Genomic DNA, 21,969 nt, shown 5'->3' on the forward strand with positions numbered 1-21,969 from the left:
AACATGTGAGATTTTCTTTTAACGAAAATGTTCAAGGGACTAATGTAATGGATAGAATGAAAGTAGAGGGGGCAAAGTGACCGGAAAAATAGTTAAAGGGTCAAAGTGAGAATTTCACTATAGTACAAGGGCCAAAACAAATGTTAAACCATTATACAATTATAAATTATACTTAGATTTTGTACGTATGAATGGATCGTAATTTGTAAAGCCCAAACTTTAAAGAGCCCAAACCCGAAAGGTTCCGAAATACCCAAAAGTAAGTCCTTTACTCTTTAGTAAGGCAAAACTGTGACATAGAATCACAGAGACCGGCAATGGCGGCCGATCCCACAGCCACAACTAGAACAAGAATACATGTTGGAGGTTTGGGGCAAAGCGTTAACAGCGATGATCTGCGGAAGATATTCTCCGCCGTGGGAACGGTGGAAGGAGTGGACATCGTAAGGACCAAAGGTCGCAGTTTCGCATACGTCGATATCCTCCCATCTACCTCAAACTCCATCTCCAAGCTATTTAGCACGGTGGGAAATCTTTGACCACTGTATGTTTAGGGTTACTGTTTTAGAAATTCATGGTTTGATTTGTTTTTGAAAATTAATACAGTATAATGGGTGCGCTTGGAAAGGCGGCAAGTTGAAGCTTGAAAAGGCTAAAGAACACTTTCTTATTCGCCTGAAACGGGAATGGGCTGAGGCAGAAGCTGAAGATGAAGCTAATGAAGGAAGCCATCAAGCTAAGCCTTCTTCTTCAGATAGCAACAATAGCAAAAACAAAGTTCAGGTTTCTCAAAACAACCAGCTTCGGATCTTCTTTCCTAGATTATCAAAGGTTAGGTTTCTTTTTCACTTAAATTTTCAATTTTGTATTGCAAATTGCTCTCTCAAATCGGTTGTTTGTGTTGTTTCTCCTATATATGTGTGTGTAAATTGTAAAAAATTAAACATTCCCATTTCCTTGTGTTGGATATATACCAGTCCCAAATTCAAGTAACATTGTTCTTTGTTATGTTATAGGGAATTGTTTAGCTTCAGCTGAAACCATAGATGTCATTAGAGACTTATATGGAACCGGATAATTCTAACCATAATTACCTGAATCCAAACCCAATTTGATAATAAAAAGTCAACTGTACTAGGGGTGAAATCGAGCCGAGCCCGGGAGCTCAAGCTCTACTCAAAATTTAGAGCTCGATACTTGGCTTGAGTTCGATTGAGCGTCTAGTTTTAAGCTTGAGCTCCGCTTGAGATATATTCAAGTTACTTGAGCTTGATTAAGGTCATTTATCAATTTTCATACTCAAACTTGAACTCAAGCTTGACTAAGCTCATACGTATTGAAGCTCGATCTCGGCTTGATAATTAAGCTTAGAGTTAATAATATATATTAAGGACAATAAAACAAGCTTGATAATTTGGCTCGATTGATAGCTCAAACTGCTTGAACTCCAATTCAGCTCGATAATTACCAAATTGAGTTCGAGTTTTATTCGTGTTGAGTTTGAGTAGCTTGTAAGCACTGGTGTCTCATTTACATTTGAAACCATCCAACCCAAATCCGAATTGACTTTAACAAGTAGCCCAAAATGACAAAAATCCAAAGTGATCCAAACCGGTAATAATCTGATTGGCAAACTCAAATGACCCAAACCCGAAACAACATGAACATGAATTGAACTGAATTTGAAATGGTCCAAACTCAAAACTAACCAGCGCTAAAATGACTTGAAAATTTTAAAAGTGGAATTAATCCAATCTAAAACCAACTCGACCAGCTCAACTGACAGGTACTTTCGTGTTGTGCAGATAAAATCGTTGCCATTTAGTGGGACTGGAAAGCATAGATACAGTTTCCAACGTGTTGAAGCCCTTGCTTTTCCTCTACATTTTTGTGATTGTGCAGAGCACTCTGGTCGCTTCAATGCTGTGAAACAAAAAGAAGTTCGACGTCATGAGGAAATAAATGATGGCATGAATGAGGAAGAGCTTAGCTTGATGAGCTCAGTAATGAACAAGCTTTTTGAGAGGGAAAATATTTCCAACACTAGCAGGCCCACCATAGTAAAGGAAAGAAACGATTTCATTGAACCAGTCAAGGATTTGCCCTCCAATGAGGAAGAAAATGATGACGACGATGATGATCTCATAATTAATGTCGTTTCTAATGCAAATAAACGAACAGCTATGTCTAGGATCGGAGAGTCTAAAAAAGTCTCCACTGAGGTATAATCTGATGTTAGTTACTGCAAAAAGCTGTTTGATTTCATGGTGTGTTAGTGTTTTGTTCTCCTTGTAATTAATTTCATTCTCTTGCTCTATTTGACACACAGAAAACTAGACTTAGTGAAAACAAAGTTTCGAAGGATGGAGCAATTCCGAGTGCAAGCAAGTTGCAGAAAAAGAATGCTTTGCATGCTGAAAAGAAGAGGAAACCGAACAGAGATGATAAACATGAAATCACTTCTCTTTCATCTCAACTGAGAATGAATTCACAGTGTGATGAGATTGAAGCAGGTTTTGAGGAGGATGATGAAACTGATGATGACCTCGTAATTAATGTGGCGTCAACGGAAAGCAAAGGGAAGGCTTTGTCAGGAAGCACAAAGCGTGCTAAGGTATCACCAAAACAGGTATACCCTCTCTCTTGATTGGTGCAGAGTAGATGCTTTCTTATATGCTACTAGGATTATGTATATATGTACTATCGGGTCCTAATTTCTTCATATTTCTATGACACCTAGAATTTTAAACCGAGTGAGACACAATCAACTGAGAATGAGCGCGAAGAGAAGAAAGATCGTTTACTTCCTAAAAAGAAGATGAAACTAATTTCTACCAAAGAAAGGGATGGAAATGAAGCTGTCTCCACTGTACCTGCTGAGAAGGGACCCCTCATTGCTCAAATGACTGAACAAGATTGTAGTCTCAAACCGTCGAGTACTAGTTGTTTGTGGTCTCAAAAGTCTTCATGGAAGGCACTTGTTGGAGGTAGAGGCGACAGTGCATTCAGTCTCTCCAATATTCTTCAAAATGCTGATACCACTGAGGAACAACACATTTTTGATGATCCCAAAGTGGACAACACTCTTGATAGCAAGAATGACAAGTTGTCAACACCTGAGAACTTGGAAGGGATGTCAGACAAAATGGAAATTGCGAATGCTATTGCAGAAGCTCAGCCAAATAAACCTAGCATGACTTCGAGTAATACAGGAAGAGGTTCTTCATGGCTCCACAAGTCCTCATGGACTCAATTGGTAAGTGATAAGAGCAATTCCTTTAGTATCTCACAAATTTTGCCTGGCACTACTACTTCACAAGAGCTTGCAAAGCCCACTGGTGAGGATGTGGTGCAGTCTGCTGATGGAAATTATACCAACGAAATGGACCGATTTACAACTGAAGGTGTTGGACAAGGAGACTCTGTTGAGAGTATTCCGAAAACCAGCCCTCAAACTCTTGAGGGCAGTAACAATACTTCTCTCCCAGCTGTTGAGAATATAAGCAACTTTGAACCAGTCAAAGGTTTTGCTGTAGATACTAGCACGGGGGGGACATGTTCATTTATGAGAAGCTCTACTTCATTGAAAGAATGGGCTAAAACTAAGGCTGCCCTAAAAGGGTCACGGAAGAAGAAAACAAAAGGCGATTCAATGTAGTAGCATTGAGGTATGTTGTTCGGATTTAAGTCTCATTGTTGAATACATGTATGCTTGGATTTTTTGAAGTCTTTTCATGTATTTGGAGGATCCTTGAAGGGTCAAAATTTCATACTCAGATATGGATTTTGAAAGAAAAAAAATGAATAGTCGGAACAACATAGGTGCTGTGGTTCTAGTGAAATGACTTTGTTCTGATTATTGAATGACATTGTGTTCCATAGAAATATACCTAGAAAAACCAGCTAAAGTCTTTGGTATGCTTTTCATGGTATCAATTAAACCAAGGATTTCATCATTTTCATTTGTGATATTTGTTCATTTCTTCAAATATTCTCAAATCCATTGCTTTCTATTCATTTATAGTCCTATATTAAAGTCCTGTGCACCCTAATTACAATTTATTTCTTTAAAATAAAGACACAAAAGAAGTCTTGCATCTCTTCTAAACATTATCAGTTTTCATCACAAACATGACCAAATTATCAAAAAAAAAAAAAAATATTGACAGAAATACTTAAACAAAAGCAGGAACTGTTTTCAGTCATTGCAAAGACTTTTAGCATAGTGAAAACTGTGGAGGGATTTCTGACTCTTTTGGGAAAAATCTTCTAAGTATTGTCCGTCCAGAGCTAGCGGACTTCCAACACGTTCAGTATTGTTATAGGTGGGGGTTTTGTATCCCGATTTTGTTGACAGCCCGAGCCGGAGGCAGGATTCACGGAGCGGGAGTGTTCAATTTGACGAGGTACTCTCACTCTCTAAGCCCTTTGCCACCCTCGACGAAGTCAAGAGACAAAACCTTGACTTAGGACAATACCAAACATGTCGAGGAGTCCGCGACTCTAGGTGGACAAGACTTAAAAAGACTTCTCTCAACATGTTAGAAATATCTCAACAAAAACAAAGAAAGTATTCTTATTCCTATTTATTTTGGGATGTTGGTTTTTAGCTGCTTTCTCCTCTATGCCGCTTTTGACATTGTTCAGATTCAGTAGTTTCAGAGGCTTTATGTTTGGGTGAATGAGTTGAAGAAGAACAATCTGTAATGGACTTAGCTGATCCAGATTTCTGGAAGAAGCTGGCAGTTTCAGCTGAAAATAAAAATGGGTTTTCACTTGGAAACATTTTCTTATCGGCTGATCCAGATTTGCGACGACGTTCATCCATAAGCTTTTTCAAGAGCTGTCCTTGTTGCTGTATTTGCAGCTGAAGCTCCTTTTGCACCTATTGAACCCCAAAAGAGAAAAACACCGGTAAAAAGTGTTCGCAAGAGCATGAGCTGTCGTTACTCGTATTCGAGTGTAAGTGTTGGATGTTCATATAGAAAAAAACTCAAATGGTATAGCTATGAGATAACATTAACACACCTTCAGCTGTTCATGCAACAGCTTTTGAACTTCAATTTGCATTTGCAAGGTCTCTACTACATCGACTTCCCTACAAATAAATGCCATTGAAAAGATGATATTAGTGCTTAATTTTGTGCCATGAATTAATAACTCAAAAACAATTATAAGTTACTTGAATTTGGATCACACCTTTCTATGTTGCCATCACTTTGATGATCATCACTTTCAATTAAAGTTGCTCTCTTTTCTTCAAATCTTGAACTTCCTTTATCTACTAAGTGTAAAAGCAGTAAGTGCATGATCTTGGCATATGCTTAATCAGCAGATTGATTTATGAAAAATTTAAGGGGAAAAGGAGTAAAATGGGAAATGGTATGTGTGCGATATATGTTATCAGGATTCTTTATTTTCTCTAAAGTAACCGTGTTTGAGATTCATGTCTAACACATTTTCTTATGTGTGAGTTGAGAGAATAATCTTCGAAATATGTGAGAAAATTTAAGTGAAAAGTCTATATATTCATTATTGGAAAAGTTTTATCGAAACTCACTTGCAAATATTCTTTAAATTATATTCTAAATACTTAATCAATCATTTTAGTCCACATCATTATTCTTATTTAAATTCTAATCGTCCTAAAATTTATCCAAAATCTACTACAAATATTATAATTGATCATCATATCTATAAATGTAGTTTAAATGGAAAACTACTTACAATTATTAAAATATTTTAACCAATAAAAGAGCATTATATTCAACCCTACTCGTAGCTACATTATAGTGGTTTGGTACCTCTCATAAAAAACTTTCCATCTAAATCTTCAACATCATCTTCATCATGTTCTCGAGGAAGAGCATTGCTAATATGTTTGGTTTCTTTAAACCACCTAATTCTAGCAATATCAAAAATTTCTTAAATTACCATTAAATGTTGGGTGTAGTGGTAAATCGTATTGCATTTCTAATGAGATAATTCAAATTCAAACTTTGAGGATGATAATGTTAAGAGACATAACCACAAACTCCGAAAGAATTAGTCTTCATGAATGGTAAAATGTGGTGATATAAAAAAATTGCTCTTCAAGAATTAGTCCCATTGTTTAATTAGTAGTACCCCTTCAAGTGAGTTGTCTTTTAACAATATGAACAAGATGAATATTTTCTCTTTCCACCATCTCTTTCACGGTCTTCGTCTCTTGTTTCTTTCTCTTATCACAAAAATTATTTTTTCCTTTGTTAGAAAGACATCCATCTTTTCTTGTTTGAAAGACTCTTTTAGCATGCTCTTCTTGTTTATTTGCTCTTTAGTGTAACCAGCATTGATTAACTCTGATAATGAGATGTTGGCTAAATATTTTGAGTCTTCAAGAGATGAAATTTTCGACTTGTATCACTCTGGTAGAGTTATAATAACTTTTCCCACAATCCTCTTATCACGAAACTCATCTTTAAGCAACCTAATATTGTTAAAAGTGACCATAATCTTATTTGAATACTATTTGACAATTTCATTATTTTTCATCTTTAGATTCTCCAAAATCTCTTGATTTGGTTTTTGTTGAACCTTAAAATTCCTCTTTTTGCTTATTCCAAGCTTGTTTTGGTATCTCACAAGTCATGATTCTTGTGAAAATAATATAAGAAACTTTATTTTACAGACATGACCTTATCTTATATATATATTTTTGTCACACTCATTATGTTGCTTGACCTGAACTATAGTTGGATTGGTCCTCATGGTGATTGATCTCTACCAATTTCCACCAGTTCCCAAAAGACATGTGCTTGCAAGTATGTTTTCATTTTCACCAACAAATAGAGGAGGTAGAGAAAAACTGTTTGAGCTCACGATTCTAGAATTTGACAGTTTAGGGTTGTGTGCTAACAAAGAAGATAAAATTTTCTTTCAAAAACTCCCAAAAAATGCATCTAAGAGCTTAAGTCCCTAAAACTAATTGTTCTGATACCAATTGTTGGGCTTGAGAGAGAGAATATTTATAAGTGTATTATTAACCAGTCATTTTAGTTCAGATTATCATCCTTATCTAAATCCTAATACTCTTTCTTATGCTAAAGTTTATTCAAAATCCACTACAATAATTATAATTGGTCCCCAAAAGATAACTACAAATCTAATTAAAAAAAAACTACGGATCAATGTAATATTTTAACCCGAAAACAACATTATATTCAACAAATATACAACATAAAACATAATTTATTTTTCTTCATAGAATAGTTGGATATTTACCATTTTTCAGCTCCGAAACACCCTTGGCAAGTCTATACTTCTGCAAATTAGATATACAAAGAAACATTATATACAATCACCACTATATATATACACACACATTCATGAAGATCCCATCATATATACACAATTTACCTCAAAATTACCTGCAAATGGCTCTTGACATGATAGATACTCAAACCCTCAACATTCATAAGTTTCAAAATATTCTTTGGTGTAGCACCTATATATGATTTCATAGAAAAAAAATTTTAAGTTTAAAAACAAAAGAATACCCAGATATTAGCTCATGATGATCAATCAAAAGATGGTTTATATATATGTTCTCACAGTCAGGGCCACCAAGTTGATCCACTGCATTTAAGAAAAGTTCATGAAGCTCAGGTATCCACCTTATTCTTTGTTTGTGTGCAGCCATAGCATCAGTATGTTGTTGATTCATTGAATGTATATAACCATCCATGTTAACAATTGAGGTAACATGGTTTCTTTTAAATCCCAATTGATGTATCCCTTGATCTGAAGAAACTTGTGGAGTTTCTTCATGTATTTCCTAATTATATAAGATGGATGTTAGATTTCCATGGTAATTTTATCGTTAAACATGATATATATATATATATATATATATATATATATATATATATATATATATATATACACATTTACCTGATCAAGGCCAAGAGGTGAACTTTCACTCACATCAATCTCAAGCTCTTTAGTCAAATATTGCAATTGCAGCTTCTCTTTTAATGTTAAACTCTGCTTTGCATACATTGAACCTTGAGGACTGCCACAAGGACTTGATGCTGGTACATGAGTGAATGCCATGAAATCATCTTTTTCACCACAAAGAGATGGGTCACAAACTGCAACTTTTTGATTATATCTTCGGTTTCCATCATGGTTTCCGGTCTTTGAATTCGGTAACCATGACTGGTTTAAACTGGTATTGAACCTATAAGGATGGGGCTGTGACATTGCTGGTTGTGATATTGGTGCAAGGGCTTCTTCTTGTTGGTGCTGTAGCATAAAATAAGGACTTGGTGAGTTCTCATATGCTGAATAAAGCGCTATTGGGTCACTATTGAGGAACTTATGAACAGAAAAAGGTCCAGGATAGCTTGTTTGCATTGCTCCTTTTACACTTGTGATATACTGCAAAAGAACAAAATACCATGACTTGGATTAAGCATTTTGGATTATCATATATATGTGTAATACATGAACATATGATATTGATTTGACGCTTAACAAAAAGAGAGAAAGAGAGGAAATCAGACCTTGGAAGTTGAAAGCTTAATTTCAGGAAAAAGCACAAACACAGATTCTTCAGCTTCTGCTACGAGGTTTTCAGGCTGAGGTTATTTATTGAATTAGAAAAAGAAATGCAAATGGCATACATAGGATTTGATGAATGTTTTGTATTTTAGAGGCAAGATAGTATTAAATTATATATATATAAAAAAGGTTAAAATATATCACACTTTATCGTACTTTTTAGTTTATGTACTTAAAAAATGAGTTGTAATGAACCTAAATTTAACAAAATAATCAAAGGCAAATTTAACTAAAACTTTTTCAATTCATTTCTCTTATAAATAAAAATTATAAATTAATATTGTATTTAGCACCCTAAAATGAAAAAAATTTGTTTAGTCACGAAATTATAATTTAATACATGATAAACTTATATTTTGATCTATTGAAAATTTATAATCAAATTTCTAAATTTGCCCATGAAAATATTTTAACCAGTTAAACCTAAATTTTAAAATCTGAAAATTCTAAAACTAAAATTACATCAAATTTACTAAGAATATTTTAATCCTATAAAAATGATGATGAAGGTGGTGATTTGAATAATAATTGCATATAGGTCCACACGGTTGTTGATTAGATTAGTATGGATAAGAAGTAATGAAGTAGTTCCCCATGAAATTTCACAAATGTTTGTGATTTGTCTTTATTGTTCAACTCAATCCTCAATTATTTTAAGTACGTAGGCGGAGATTCACAAGCTTTTGATTGGGAGTCTTTTTGTAAGACACAAATAAACGGCCATTGAATATAATAAACAAGTAGAATAATGCAATTGCCATTTGCTAACAGGTCATAGCTGACAATGACTTATAGGACGAGATTGCCGAGATTGATCATTTGTTTCGTTTCGATTCAATTTTACATTTAGCATATAAACCATTGTATTTTGAATTAATAGTTCTAGTACTTCTATAAATATTACGATATTATTTTTTGAATTAATTATTGTTTCGATTCGATTTTACATTTCGTATATAAACCATTGTATTTTGAATTAATTATAGTTTTTATTGGATGGTGGAAAGAATTAATAGTTCTAGTACTTCTAAATCAGTTAGTACTATAGAATATATGTCATCAGCAATAAATTGTATTTTAAAAACAATTGTATAACAAATACAAATGAAAATTTAGTTTTACCTCTAGTTCTCAACTAAAGGAAGAAGAGGATAATATTAGTTTAAATAGTACACCAATAGGAATTAAAACTGCTTCAAATTCCTATATTTTCATGAACCTAGTAATAATTCTAAAAAGCTAGAATGGAAGAAATTCAAAGTTCAACAATTGATAAAAAGTCAAAAGTTGGAATAAATATCAAAGTTACATTTCAGTTTAGAAAATATAAAAATATTCTCTAAATGCCTTGATTGATATCGAGCTACAATCAGAGTTGCAGAAAGAATGCAATTCTGAGAAAATGGGAATTAATGAGAAAACCTATAATAATAAAGGGTATTGATGGTAATAAAACTATAATTAATTATAAAGCAAAAATATACCAATCTACATAAACAAGGTTAGATTTGTAATTCTTAAAATAGTATGTTTTTCTAATATGCAGGAGATATATTATTAGAAAATAATTTTATACTTAGATTATATTAAAATATTTTATTTTAATATTTGAATTTGATTTTATACGAAATGTAAATTATATTATTAATTATTAAGTTATGGGTAAGTTTTTGCTTTGGCCACTTAATTGAAAAATGTTACAGTTTGGTCACTGAACTACATTAATCGAAAGCTGTCTTTCTCCTTCTTTTCTACAGTTAAGTTTTTTTCATGAAACAATTTTAGATGTTATATATGAATCCGCGAACCAAAATTCAAATAGCTTTTTTCTCTAATCTCTAACACTGAACGTCAGATGGATTTAGATCTAAAGTATATTCTTTTACTCGTCGATGGATACTGATTCGTCGTACTGATCATCGAATCGTTGCTTTGAACTTGCTAGCAAATTTTTTTCTAAAAAAAAAAAACCTAGTGACATACATTTTTTTTGAATATATAGTTCAGTGATTTAAATGAAAACTTTCGAATAGTTCAATGATCAAATTGTAATTTTTTAGTTAAGTGGCCAAAACAAAAACTTACTCATAGTTTAGTGATTAATGGTGTAGTTTACCCTTATAAAAAATGTCTACAACTCTTATTTAGAGGTTTTTATAGGTCATGTCCATACATATTGTATCAATATCATATATAGTTATCCAAATTGACCCTACTTGAAATATAAGACTCAAATTTTGTTCAAGCTTATATTTGTAAATGCTAACTTAAGTCCATTTAAGGTGATCCATGTTAACCTTTTATTTTTAAAATATAATTATTCTATTTAATATTTAGTAATTATATATATATTATTTTATATTTTTATTAAAATTTTAAATATAAACAATTTAACATATATATTTTTAATGTTTACATTATAGTTTAGTATATTTAATTTTTATACGATATAAATTACAATATATAAAAGAAAAAAAAACCTATTACAAACTTAGGCCAAGTCGAGTTTTAGCTTTGAATTTTAGAGTTTGAGCTTGACCTATATTTTAAACATGCTTTTTTTTTCTCAAACTCAATTTTCGTCTCTAATATTTCTATTCAAAGTCTCCTTAATTTCAGGTAGATCTTCGGGTTTGGGTGGGTAACCTTCCTCTTCCTGAAATATTAAATAATTTTACTAGATATTATAAAATCATATAAAAATAGTTAAAATGTTATAAAGTGTTATAAAAACATAGCTTAAACAATTATCAACTGTTGTTTATCCTATGACCCCCATTCACACATATACTAACATTTATATTCATGGATAAGGTATATGAATGTGATTGGAGTTTGATCAACTTATCTACTCCAACTCCAGTGCTCTAATTTCACACATATACTAACATTCATATTCATAGATAAGGTCTTCCACGACCTTAGTTTTTACAGCATTGTTCTATATATAAATATAAAACATGTCTCTCCATCCAATAATATTAACTCATGATGAAAAGAAGCCTCCTTTCATTACCACTAATCTCAATTAATCTTCATGTTGTAGCCTGTAAAAGAAGCCTCCATTTTCTTCTAGTCTCACAAGTTCTCTATAACATACACACATATATATAGTACAATGGTTAATTTGAATGGATGGGAAGTGGGAATCAATTACAGGCCTCTCTGAACTCCAAACCTGAAAGGAAGGTACGGCTGCCAATTCATGAGTGCCCCTGGATGCGTACATTATATGATGTTGATCAAGATTTTCATTAAAGAGGGAATTGTAATGGCAGATCAACAACTATATGTTGCAACACATGAAGCAAAACTTGTTCATTAGTGAGATAAACAAATGAAGAAGATGGTGGCTTTACGAAAGAAGGTCGGGTGAAGGTTCATAACTTGCAATTCTTCTGTTGCTGTTATTATCAAAGAAGGACAGAGAACAAGAAGCAAAAACATGCAGCTAAGAAGCATGAAACAATCTGCTTATTCATTCAACTACAAAAGCAATACATTTAAAGTCAGTTGCTTCACCAAATGCTTTACTACTCCCACTAACTATATTGAAACCAACAAAACATTGCTTACACACATGAATAAGCTGACTAATCAACTCTATCAACACCTAAACATATAGAAAAACATGAACAACAAAGTTCATTCTTAACTAAATTACATAACAAAAGAACTAAACAAGTTTGCCATGCAACTCGATAGGGCCAGCATGCACCAAAGCTTCAGCTGCATCTCGCCACCTACGAAGTCATTTTGCAGTTCGCCACTTCGTGGTGTCATCTCGCAGCTCTCCACTTCGCAGAGACATCTCGTAGTTCTCCACTTGTGGAGACAGCTCGCACTTCACTACTTCGCGGTGTCAACTCGCACTTTGACATGTGCTTGAGCTGTTGCTTGGTTAGCCAACTTGTAATAGCTTTCTATTTGGAAATCCCACCAATAATATTGTTATCGGAAAAACCTAAAACCCACAAATGTGATGTTCGAAAAAAAATCTCCGAGTGAACCACACATCTTTTACTCATTTTAAAATAAAATAAAATAAAATAAAATAAAATAAAATAAAATAAAATAAAACAATCAAGTTAACCAAGTTTTAATTGTTCCACTAAAGTCTATCCCATTTTAGACTTTTAGTGCAATTTACATATTTTCTTTTGTAGAAGAAAGAAAGAAGAGACAAGACATTGTTTTCTTGGGAACCAAGTCTTAATTATATCCCAATTTCATTGTCCATACTTTATATTTTGTTAATGAAATTATTGTCTGAAAGAAAGAATACGTAAAAGTACAATTGTGGATTTGGAATTTAAGGATTCATGCTAAAGTGATCAGAAAGTTATGAGAATTCAACATCCTTTGGACTCCAACATTGTTTCATTAAATCGAACAAATTTATTATTTCAATCTTATAATTTATAATTACTTGTGAAATTTGACTTGCAAATCATATTTAAACTCCTTCATAACAACTACAATTTTGCATCAAAATTCATATTTAATATTTGCCTAAAAGTCTAAGTTTATGCTGTACTTAAAACATAACTACACAACACTCACAAATATAAATTTAGAAATTATGATCAACACTCGCTCTCAAGGAACTGAACATGCTGAATCTTTCCATCCAATTCAATCTTGAGTTCCAATGCCACTATCACAAATTACAAAAATAGAAAAAAATAAACATTTTTTAAACTAAAATATTAGCTTAAGAAAGATGAAACTTAAGAAATACTTGTTAGAAAAGAAACTCACCTAAGCGATGTTGGATGCAGAGCTAGTTTCTTCTTGGTCTGTTTCTTCGTATCCACCTCATGAAATTGTATTGCCAGTCTCTCTCCACCTTTGTAACAAACCACCATGGTCTTCCGGTTGTGAATACAATGTAACCCAAGCTCAGTCCTACCACCACTCCACTTCCATACCCCATCAATATAACTTGCCAAAAGAAGGGTATTTCAGAACCTTTATGTTCCACCACCAATGGTGAAGGCGGTTCGGCCCCCCCATGGTTGACGCACTGCTTGGACAATGGTAATCCACACAATCCCAAGTTACCGCTGTAGGAATCATTATCAAAGGTACCAAATTGATTGCCATGAGGAATTGGTCCAACAAGATTGTTGTTTGAAAGATTCAAAACTTCAAGAAATGTTAGACTTGTCATTTCAGAAGGAATCCTACCGTCAAGCTTATTTGATGAAAGATCTAATGATTCAAGTGCTACCAAATTTCCAAACGATGCTGGGATAGGACCGGTGATGTTGTTATGAGAGAAGTTGAGCATTTGCAGGGAAATAAGTTGCCCGACGTCCTTCGGAATTTTTCCACAGAATTGGTTGTTTGACAAGTCCATAGATACGAAAATGGCCACAGTCTTCGTCAATTCCATCTCCAATCTTTTCGTTGTTACATTCACAGGAATTTCATAAATATCACTGCCAAATCTACTTCCCCTAAATTTGAAAGCTATGGAGTATAACCACTCTTTAGGTTTATCTTTCATTGCTCTCAAATTTTGAAAGAGTTTCATCGGCAATGTGCCCGTGAAGTCATTTTCAGAGAGATCAATTATTCGCAATGCAGAAAAGTTAGATGAAGCTACAGAATGAGGCAGTGGTCCATAAAATCTATTAAATCTCAGGATAATAACTTGCAGACTTGGAAGTGAAACTAACCAACATGGAAATCTATCTGTTAACTTGTTATTCCCTAAATTTAAAACTTCCAATGAAATAGAATTAGCCAAAGATGACGGTACTAATCCTTCCAATTGATTGTCGTTGAGTAAAAGATGACTCAACTCACTATTATTCACAAAAGAGTCAGGGATCTTGCCAAAGAAGTTGTTCATTTGCAAATCCAAGAAAGTGAGATGGCTAAAATTTCCAAGACAATCAGGAATAGTTCCACTCAAGCTGTTTTTGGACAAGTCCAGAACATCAAGTGAACTCAAATTGCAAATAGAAGGGATGTTTCCTGTCAAATTATTCTCTGAAATGATGAACACTTCCAACTCCTTTAAAATTGGAATTTGAGAATTCAAGCAAGTTGAGAGAATTGGTCCTTGAAGCAAGTTGGATTGAAGGTTGAGCATTCTCAAATTGTTCCCCGGAAATTGCTCCAAAGCAGTCAAAAAGTTATGAGAAAGGTCCAAAAATAGCAATCGTTCCCACCCTTCAGCTTCCCATTTGGAAATTCCCCCAGAAATCATGTTATTTGAAAGATATAAATATTGCAAGTTCGATGTTTGAAAGAAACTCGGGAACTGCCTTACGCTACAATCAGAGAAGCTCACAGTTGTAAGCTGGGGGAAAGAATAGTTCACATCATTGCTTCTTGTGCTTAATGATAATAATCTATTACTTGAAACATCAAGAACTTCAAGACTCATGAGTTTTGAAAGCATATCTGACTTGATCACACCACTCAAGTTGTTTGATGACAAATCAAGCTCACGAAGGTTCACAAGATCAAAAATGGAATACGGTATGGGACCACTCAAGTTGTTTGATGACAAATCAAGCTCAGTAAGGTTCACAAGATAAAAAATGGAATACGGTATGGGACCACTCAAGTTGTTTGATGACAAATCAAGCTCAGTAAGGTTCACAAGATAAAAAATGGAATACGGTATTGGACCACCAATGTCATTATAACTCAAATCAACATGTTGGACAAAACCAGGCTTCTGAATTTGGTCAATAGGACCAATTAGTTTATTATAACCGAGGTCCAATTGTAGAAGAGATGGCAAAGTAAACAGCCAAGATGGTACTCCACCACTTATAGAGTTATTATTTAACAGAAGGTCCTCTAGAAATTGAAGCTCATTAACATGATTTGGAAAGGGACCTTCCAAGTGATTACTTCGCAAATCCAAATGGGTAATTTTTGTGAGGTTGAAGATACTTCTTGGAAGTGGACCACTCAAATTGCAATAAGGAAAGCTCAAAGAAGTTAGTTTTCTAAGGCTTCCAAAAACATCTGGAATCTGTCCTTCAAGCGAATTTCCAGATAAATCAACGGCAATGATTTGAGTGAGATTTCCAAATAATGTTGGGATTGACCCCCTAAAATCACATGAGGAAAGGTCCAACAACTCAAGGCTACTACTCCAATTTGTTTTAGGGAGATAACCTGTGAGATTGAAATTCCCATTTAAACCTAAAACTTTGAGGTTCGGAAGCTGAAAAACTTGAGATGGAAATTCCCCGTGTAATTCACAAGCTTCGAGACTCAAATGTTCAAGTGATGAAGACAAGTTTAGAAAGGAAGTAAGTTCAACATCAGACATATCTACAGTGTCAAGCACAAGGTTTCTTAATTTGGTCAAGTTTCTTGCAAGCATGTCGAAACCTTCGCCATCAAATCTCAAATATGATTCAACATCATCAAAGATCCCATTAAAAGAGAGATTAAGATGGGTTAAACTCACCAACTGGCTAAATAACTTTGATGAGATGGTGCCATTGAAACTATTACCAGCAAGGTTGAGTCGTCGGAGTCCATGAAAGTGAAACAAGCTGCTAGTGTTCTCAAGAAGAGAGCCTCTGAGGTTGTTGGAGCTCAAGTCAAGCCATTGGAGGTTGTGAAGTTGAAAGAGGCTGTTGTTTGCAAAGAGAGAACCAACAAGGCAACTGTGACTAAGATCGATGCCGATTACATGACCGGCCACGTTGTCGCATTTCACTCCCTCCCATGAACAACAATCAGTGCTTTTGTTCCATGACTCTATGTCTATCCTGGGGTAAGGATCTTTATTATAACTACCAGAATTCAAATCACAATCAACAGAAATGGTGGTTTTATAATGGAGCAAAGCGTCTCGTTCGTGAGGGAGACATACATGAGAGGATGGAGGGGGAACAGAGGAAGACAAAGTCCATGAAAGTTGCAAGACCACCAAAACTAGGCAAAGGCTTCCCATAGTTTTTTTCTCCAAAAAAAGAGAGGGTGAGTGATGAGATACGGATGGAATTAGTGATAATTATTTCGAGAATGGTAAGCTTGGAAGACTAGATGGGTCAAAGTCTCTCAAAGTTGAGTGACTCAGGGGGATTTGGTTATGAGGAATTTAAGGCTTTGATTACATATGTTTTTGAAAGCAGGTTGGAACAAACACTCAGCATTTCCAAACGCTTTCCTGGAAATTGCTCCAAAGTGATAAAAGAGAAGTTATTTGAAGGGTCTACTAATAGTTGGATTTGCAACAATGAATAAAATATTCTAAATTTAATCACCTTTTTACCCAATTAGAAAGTTTAAAATAGTTTCATGGATGAAGGAAACAAAAATGTAGGCCTTACTGTTACTGCCTTCAGGTTTAAACATGTAATTCAAATTCAATTACTTCAAATATTATTAATAAGTATAGCAAATGTCTTATTAAATTGATCAAAATAAAACCAAATTTAATAAATAATTTTCTTATATATTAAAATGTTACATATTTAAATTAACGGAATGCTATTAATATTATTATCGATTAGATTTCAATTTTAAAATGGGAAAACATAATAACAATACTTTTAAAGTAAAATTATATGGATTAACAAAATAATTAAACCAAAATATAATTTACAACTTTATTATTATTTATTTGAAAACATTAATCATAAATTGTAAGATGATCATCTATATATAAAAAACTTATCAATGGATCATACAATTCAATTACACAAGTAGACACATGATACTCAAATTAATAGTATTTTTTTAATATATATTGGTTATTTTTACCTATAATTTCGTGCCAACATCTTCTTAATTATTCTCAGTTTACAAATTAATAAAATCTCAATTATATCACATAAAAGTCTATCCCATTTTATACGGCAAATTAATAAAATCTTAGTTGTACCATATAAAAGTCTATCCCACTTTATATATGAATCCGCGAACCAAAATTCAAATAGTTCTTTTCTCTAATCTCTGACACTGAACGTCAGATGGATTTAGATTTAAGGTATATTCTTTTACTCGTCGATAGATACTGATTCGTCGTACTGATCATCGAATCGTTGCTTTGAACTTGCTAGCAAAATTTTTTTCTAAAAAAAAATGAACCCAGTGACATATATATATATATATATATATATATTTTTGAATATATAGTTCAGTGATTTAAATGAAAACTTTCGAATAGTTAAATGATCAAATTGCAATTTTTTAGTTAAGTGGCCAAAACAAAAACTTACTCATAGTTTAGTGATTAATGGTGTAGTTTACCCTTATAAAAATGTCTACAACTCTTATTTAGAGGTTTTATAGGTCATGTCCATACATATTGTATCAATATCATATATAGTTATCCAAATTGACCCTACTTGAAATATAAGACTCAAATTTTGTTCAAGCTTATATTTGTAAATGCTAACTTAAGTCCATTTAAGGTGATCCATGTTAACTTTTATTTTTAAAATATAATTATTCTATTTAATATTTAGTAATTATATATATCTTTTATTATTATTTTATATTTTTTATTAAAATTTTAAATATAAACAATTTAACATATATATTTTAATGTTTACATTATAGTTTAGTATATTTAATTTTATACGATATAAATTACAATATATAAAAGAAAAAAACCTATGACAAACTTAGGCCAAGTCGAGTTTTAGCTTTGAATTTTAGAGTTTGAGCTTGACCTATATTTTAAACATGCTTTTTTTTTTTCTCAAACTCAATTTTCGTCTCTAATATTTCTATTCAAAGTCTCCTTAATTTCAGGTAGATCTTCGGGTTTGGGTGGGTAACCTTTCTCTTCCTGAAATAGTAAATAATTTTACTAGATATTATAAAATCATATAAAAATAGTTAAAATGTTATAAAGTGTTATAAAAACATAGCTTAAACAATTATCAACTGTTGTTTATCCTATGACCCCCATTCACACATATACTAATATTTATATTCATGGATAAGGTATATGAATGTGATTGGAGTTTGATCAGCTTATCTACTCCAACTCCAGTGCTCTAATTTCACACATATACTAACATTCATATTCATAGATGAGGTCTTCCACGACCTTAGTTTTTACAGCATTGTTCTATATATAAATATAAAACATGTCTCTCCATCCAATAATATTAACTCATGATGAAAAGAAGCCTCCTTTCATTACCACTAATCTCAATTAATCTTCATGTTGTAGCCTGTAAAAGAAGCCTCCATTTTCTTCTAGTCTCACAAGTTCTCTATAACATACACACATATATATAGTACAATGGTTAATTTGAATGGATGGGAAGTGGGAATCAATTACAGGCCTCTCTGAACTCCAAACCTGAAAGGAAGGTACGGCTGCCAATTCATGAGTGCCCCTGGATGCGTACATTATATGATGTTGATCAAGATTTTCATTAAAGAGGGAATTGTAATGGCAGATCAACAACTATATGTTGCAACACATGAAGCAAAACTTGTTCATTAGTGAGATAAACAAATGAAGAAGATGGTGGCTTTACGAAAGAAGGTCGGGTGAAGGTTCATAACTTGCAATTCTTCTGTTGCTGTTATTGTCAAAGGACAGAGAACAAGAAGCAAAAACATGCAGCTAAGAAGCATGAAACAATCTGCTTATTCATTCAACTACAAAAGCAATACATTTAAAGTCAGTTGCTTCACCAAATGCTTTACTACTCCCACTAACTATATTGAAACCAACAAAACATTGCTTACACACATGAATAAGCTGACTAATCAACTCTATCAACACCTAAACATATAGAAAAACATGAACAACAAAGTTCATTCTTAACTAAATTACATAACAAAAGAACTAAACAAGTTTGCCATGCAGCTCGCCACCTACGAAGTCATTTTGCACTTCGCCACTTCGTGGTGTCATCTCGCAGCTCTCCACTTCGCATAGACATCTCGTAGTTCTCCACTTGTGGAGACAGCTCGCACTTCACTACTTCGCGGTGTCAGCTCGCACTTTGACATGTGCTTGAGCTGTTGCTTGGTTAGCCAACTTGTAATAGCTTTCCATTTGGAAATCCCACCAATAATATTGTTATCGGAAAAACCTAAAACCCACAAATGTGATGTTTGAAAAAAAATCTCCGAGTGAACCACACATCTTTTACTCATTTTAAAATAAAATAAAATAAAACAAAACAGTCAAGTTAACCAAGTTTTAATTGTTCCACTAAAGTCTATCCCATGTTAGACTTAGTGCAATTTACATTTTTTCTTTTGTAGAAGAAAGAAAGAAGAGACAAGACATTGTTTTCTTGGGAACCAAGTCTTAATTATATCCCAATTTCATTGTCCATACTTTATATTTTGTTAATGAAATTATTGTCTGAAATAAAGAATACGTAAAAGTACATTTGTGGATTTGGAATTTAAGGATTCATGCTAAAGTGATCAGAAAGTTATGAGAATTCAACATCCTTTGGACTCCAATTTGGAAATTTAATCAGAAAGTTATCAGAAAGTTTTAAAGAGTGGGTTGAATATTTTGTTTCTATTGATATTCGTCATCGTATTTTGAAAATATGCGGAAATTTGCCATTAAACTTTTATGTGATTAAATTTTACTATTAAACATTAAATTTTAATTAAATTTTACTACTCAGTATCAATTTTAATGATTTGAAAACATAATTTAATAATAAAATTTATTTCAGTCAAAAATAGAATGTTGATAATGGCAAGAAAAGAGTGAAAAATAGAACACGTGAAAACCCTCTTGGGAAAAAAATCACGAGCAGAGGAGAAGAAAAATCACTATATTACAAGGAGTATAGACTGCGTCTATTTATAGATTCAGAAAACATTATTCTAACCAACATCTAATAGAAGTAATGCGGTAAGGTTGAAATAACTTATTCAAATCAATATCAAACAGAGGAAGTAAACTTCTATACGAATCCACGTCGATTTAAATAAAATCAATATCATTCGAATTCAACATAACAAACAGAGGAAGTAAACTTCTATATGGATCCACCTCCGCCCCTTGGCCTTCGCCCTTGTGGATCCCCCCATCTTGCCACTTATATTTTATTTTAATAAGAATTTGGGTCACAACTCTAACACTTTCAAATATTTTATTTAATAGTTATTTTAACTTATAAATATTAAAAATCAATAAATTAAGTTTAAATTTCTATTTAATGAAATAAAAACTTGGAAAATGAAAATATACATATCTTAAAAGGAAAAAAATTAAGTTAAAGTACTAGTTGCTTAACAGCTTATGTTTATGCACTACTTATAAAATTTAAGTGTTGATGGTTTTATATTAAGAATAAGAATTGAAAGTTGAAGAACAATAAATCAATTGTTTCATTAAATTGAACAAATTTATTATTTCAATCTTATAATTTATAATTATTTGTGAAATTTGGCTTGCAAATCATATTTAAACTCCTTCATAACAATTACAATTTGGCATCAAAATTCATATTTAATATTTGCCTAAAAGTTTAAGTTTATGGTGTACTTAAAACATATCGACACAACACTCACAAATACAAATTTAAAAATTATGATCAACACAAAGACCCTTGCTCCCAAGGAACTGAACATGCTGAATCTTTCCATCCAATTCAATCTTGAGTTCTAATGCCACTATCACAAATTACAAAAATAGAAAAAAATAAACATTTTTTTTAACTAAAATATTAGATTAAGAAAGATGAAACTTAAGAAATACTTGTTAGAAAAGAAACTCACCTAAGTGATGTTGGATGCATAGCTAGTTTCTTCTTGGTCTGTTTCTTCGTATCCACCTCATGAAATTGTATTGCCAGTCTCTCTCCACCTTTCTAACAAGCCACCATGGTCTTCTGATTGTGAATACAATGTATCCCAAGCTCAGTCCTACCACCACTCCACTTCCATACCCCATCAATACAACTTGCCAAAAGAAGGGTATTTCAGAACCTTCATGTTCCACCACCAATGGTGAAGGCGGTTCAGGCCCCCCATGGTTGATGCATGGCTTAGACAATGGTAATCCACAGAATCCCAAGTTACCCCTGTAGGAATCATTATCAAAGGTATCGAATTGGTTCCCATGAGGAATTGGTCCAACAAGATTGTTGTTTGAAAGATTCAACACTTCAAGAAATGTTAGCTTCGTCATTTGAGCTGGAATCTCGCCACTGAGCTTGTTTGATGAAAGATCCAATGATTCAAGTTCTACCAAATTTCTAAATGATGCTGGGATAGAACCAGTGAAGTTGTTGTGAGAGAAGTTGAGCATTTGTAGGGAAATAAGTTGCCCGACGTCCTCAGGAATTTTTCCACAGAATTGGTTGTTTGACAAGTCAATAGATACGAAAATGGCTACTGTCTTTGTCAATTCCATCTCCAATCTTTTCGTTGTCACAT

At 33.0% G+C, this 21,969-nt stretch overlaps 4 protein-coding genes across 8 annotated transcripts; 1 reads left to right on the forward strand and 3 right to left on the reverse strand.

The window, feature by feature from the left end:
* The first annotated feature begins 269 nt into the window (after positions 1-269).
* On the forward strand, positions 270-4,793 carry LOC105790149 (protein REPRESSOR OF SILENCING 3). Of its 4 annotated transcripts, none has more exons than XM_012617590.2 (6): positions 270-524; positions 607-831; positions 1,806-2,222; positions 2,330-2,629; positions 2,741-3,668; positions 4,657-4,793. In XM_012617590.2, exons 1-5 carry the CDS (start codon positions 318-320, stop codon positions 3,656-3,658), a joined length of 2,067 nt encoding a protein of 688 aa, XP_012473044.1. In that variant the 5' UTR covers positions 270-317; the 3' UTR covers positions 3,659-3,668; positions 4,657-4,793. The 4 variants fall into 4 exon arrangements, with proteins under 4 accessions (XP_012473044.1, XP_012473041.1, XP_052491056.1 ...); XM_012617587.2 differs by lacking the exon at positions 4,657-4,793 and adding an exon at positions 4,326-4,609; XM_052635096.1 differs by lacking the exon at positions 4,657-4,793 and adding an exon at positions 4,190-4,314.
* LOC105790150 (myb family transcription factor PHL6) lies at positions 4,607-8,645 on the reverse strand. The gene is made up of 8 exons (XM_012617592.2): positions 8,547-8,645; positions 7,933-8,421; positions 7,594-7,816; positions 7,410-7,486; positions 7,264-7,303; positions 5,200-5,281; positions 5,029-5,098; positions 4,607-4,885 (listed from the first exon to the last, which is right to left on the reverse strand). Exons 2-8 carry the CDS (start codon positions 8,395-8,397, stop codon positions 4,607-4,609), a joined length of 1,236 nt encoding a protein of 411 aa, XP_012473046.2. The 5' UTR covers positions 8,398-8,421; positions 8,547-8,645.
* Positions 8,646-12,050: 3,405 nt separating this feature from the next.
* Positions 12,051-16,950, reverse strand: LOC105790148 (receptor-like protein 9DC3). Of its 2 annotated transcripts, XR_008198786.1 has the most exons (3): positions 13,366-16,948; positions 13,168-13,261; positions 12,051-12,568 (listed from the first exon to the last, which is right to left on the reverse strand). XR_008198786.1 is itself a non-coding variant. In XM_052635044.1 (2 exons), the coding sequence occupies exon 1, from the start codon at positions 16,538-16,540 to the stop codon at positions 13,388-13,390; it is 3,153 nt and encodes a 1,050-aa protein (XP_052491004.1). In that variant the 5' UTR covers positions 16,541-16,950; the 3' UTR covers positions 12,051-12,568; positions 13,366-13,387. The 2 variants fall into 2 exon arrangements, 1 of the variants encoding a protein (XP_052491004.1); XM_052635044.1 differs by lacking the exon at positions 13,168-13,261 and having other exon boundaries at positions 13,366-16,950.
* Positions 16,951-21,331: 4,381 nt separating this feature from the next.
* LOC105790152 (receptor-like protein 9DC3) lies at positions 21,332-21,946 on the reverse strand. The gene has a single exon (XM_012617593.2). The coding sequence runs from the start codon at positions 21,944-21,946 to the stop codon at positions 21,332-21,334; it is 615 nt and encodes a 204-aa protein (XP_012473047.2).
* Positions 21,947-21,969: the final 23 nt, after the last annotated feature.

Source organism: Gossypium raimondii, chromosome 8 (assembly GCF_025698545.1).
Source record: "Gossypium raimondii isolate GPD5lz chromosome 8, ASM2569854v1, whole genome shotgun sequence".
Taxonomy (NCBI): domain Eukaryota; kingdom Viridiplantae; phylum Streptophyta; class Magnoliopsida; order Malvales; family Malvaceae; genus Gossypium; species Gossypium raimondii.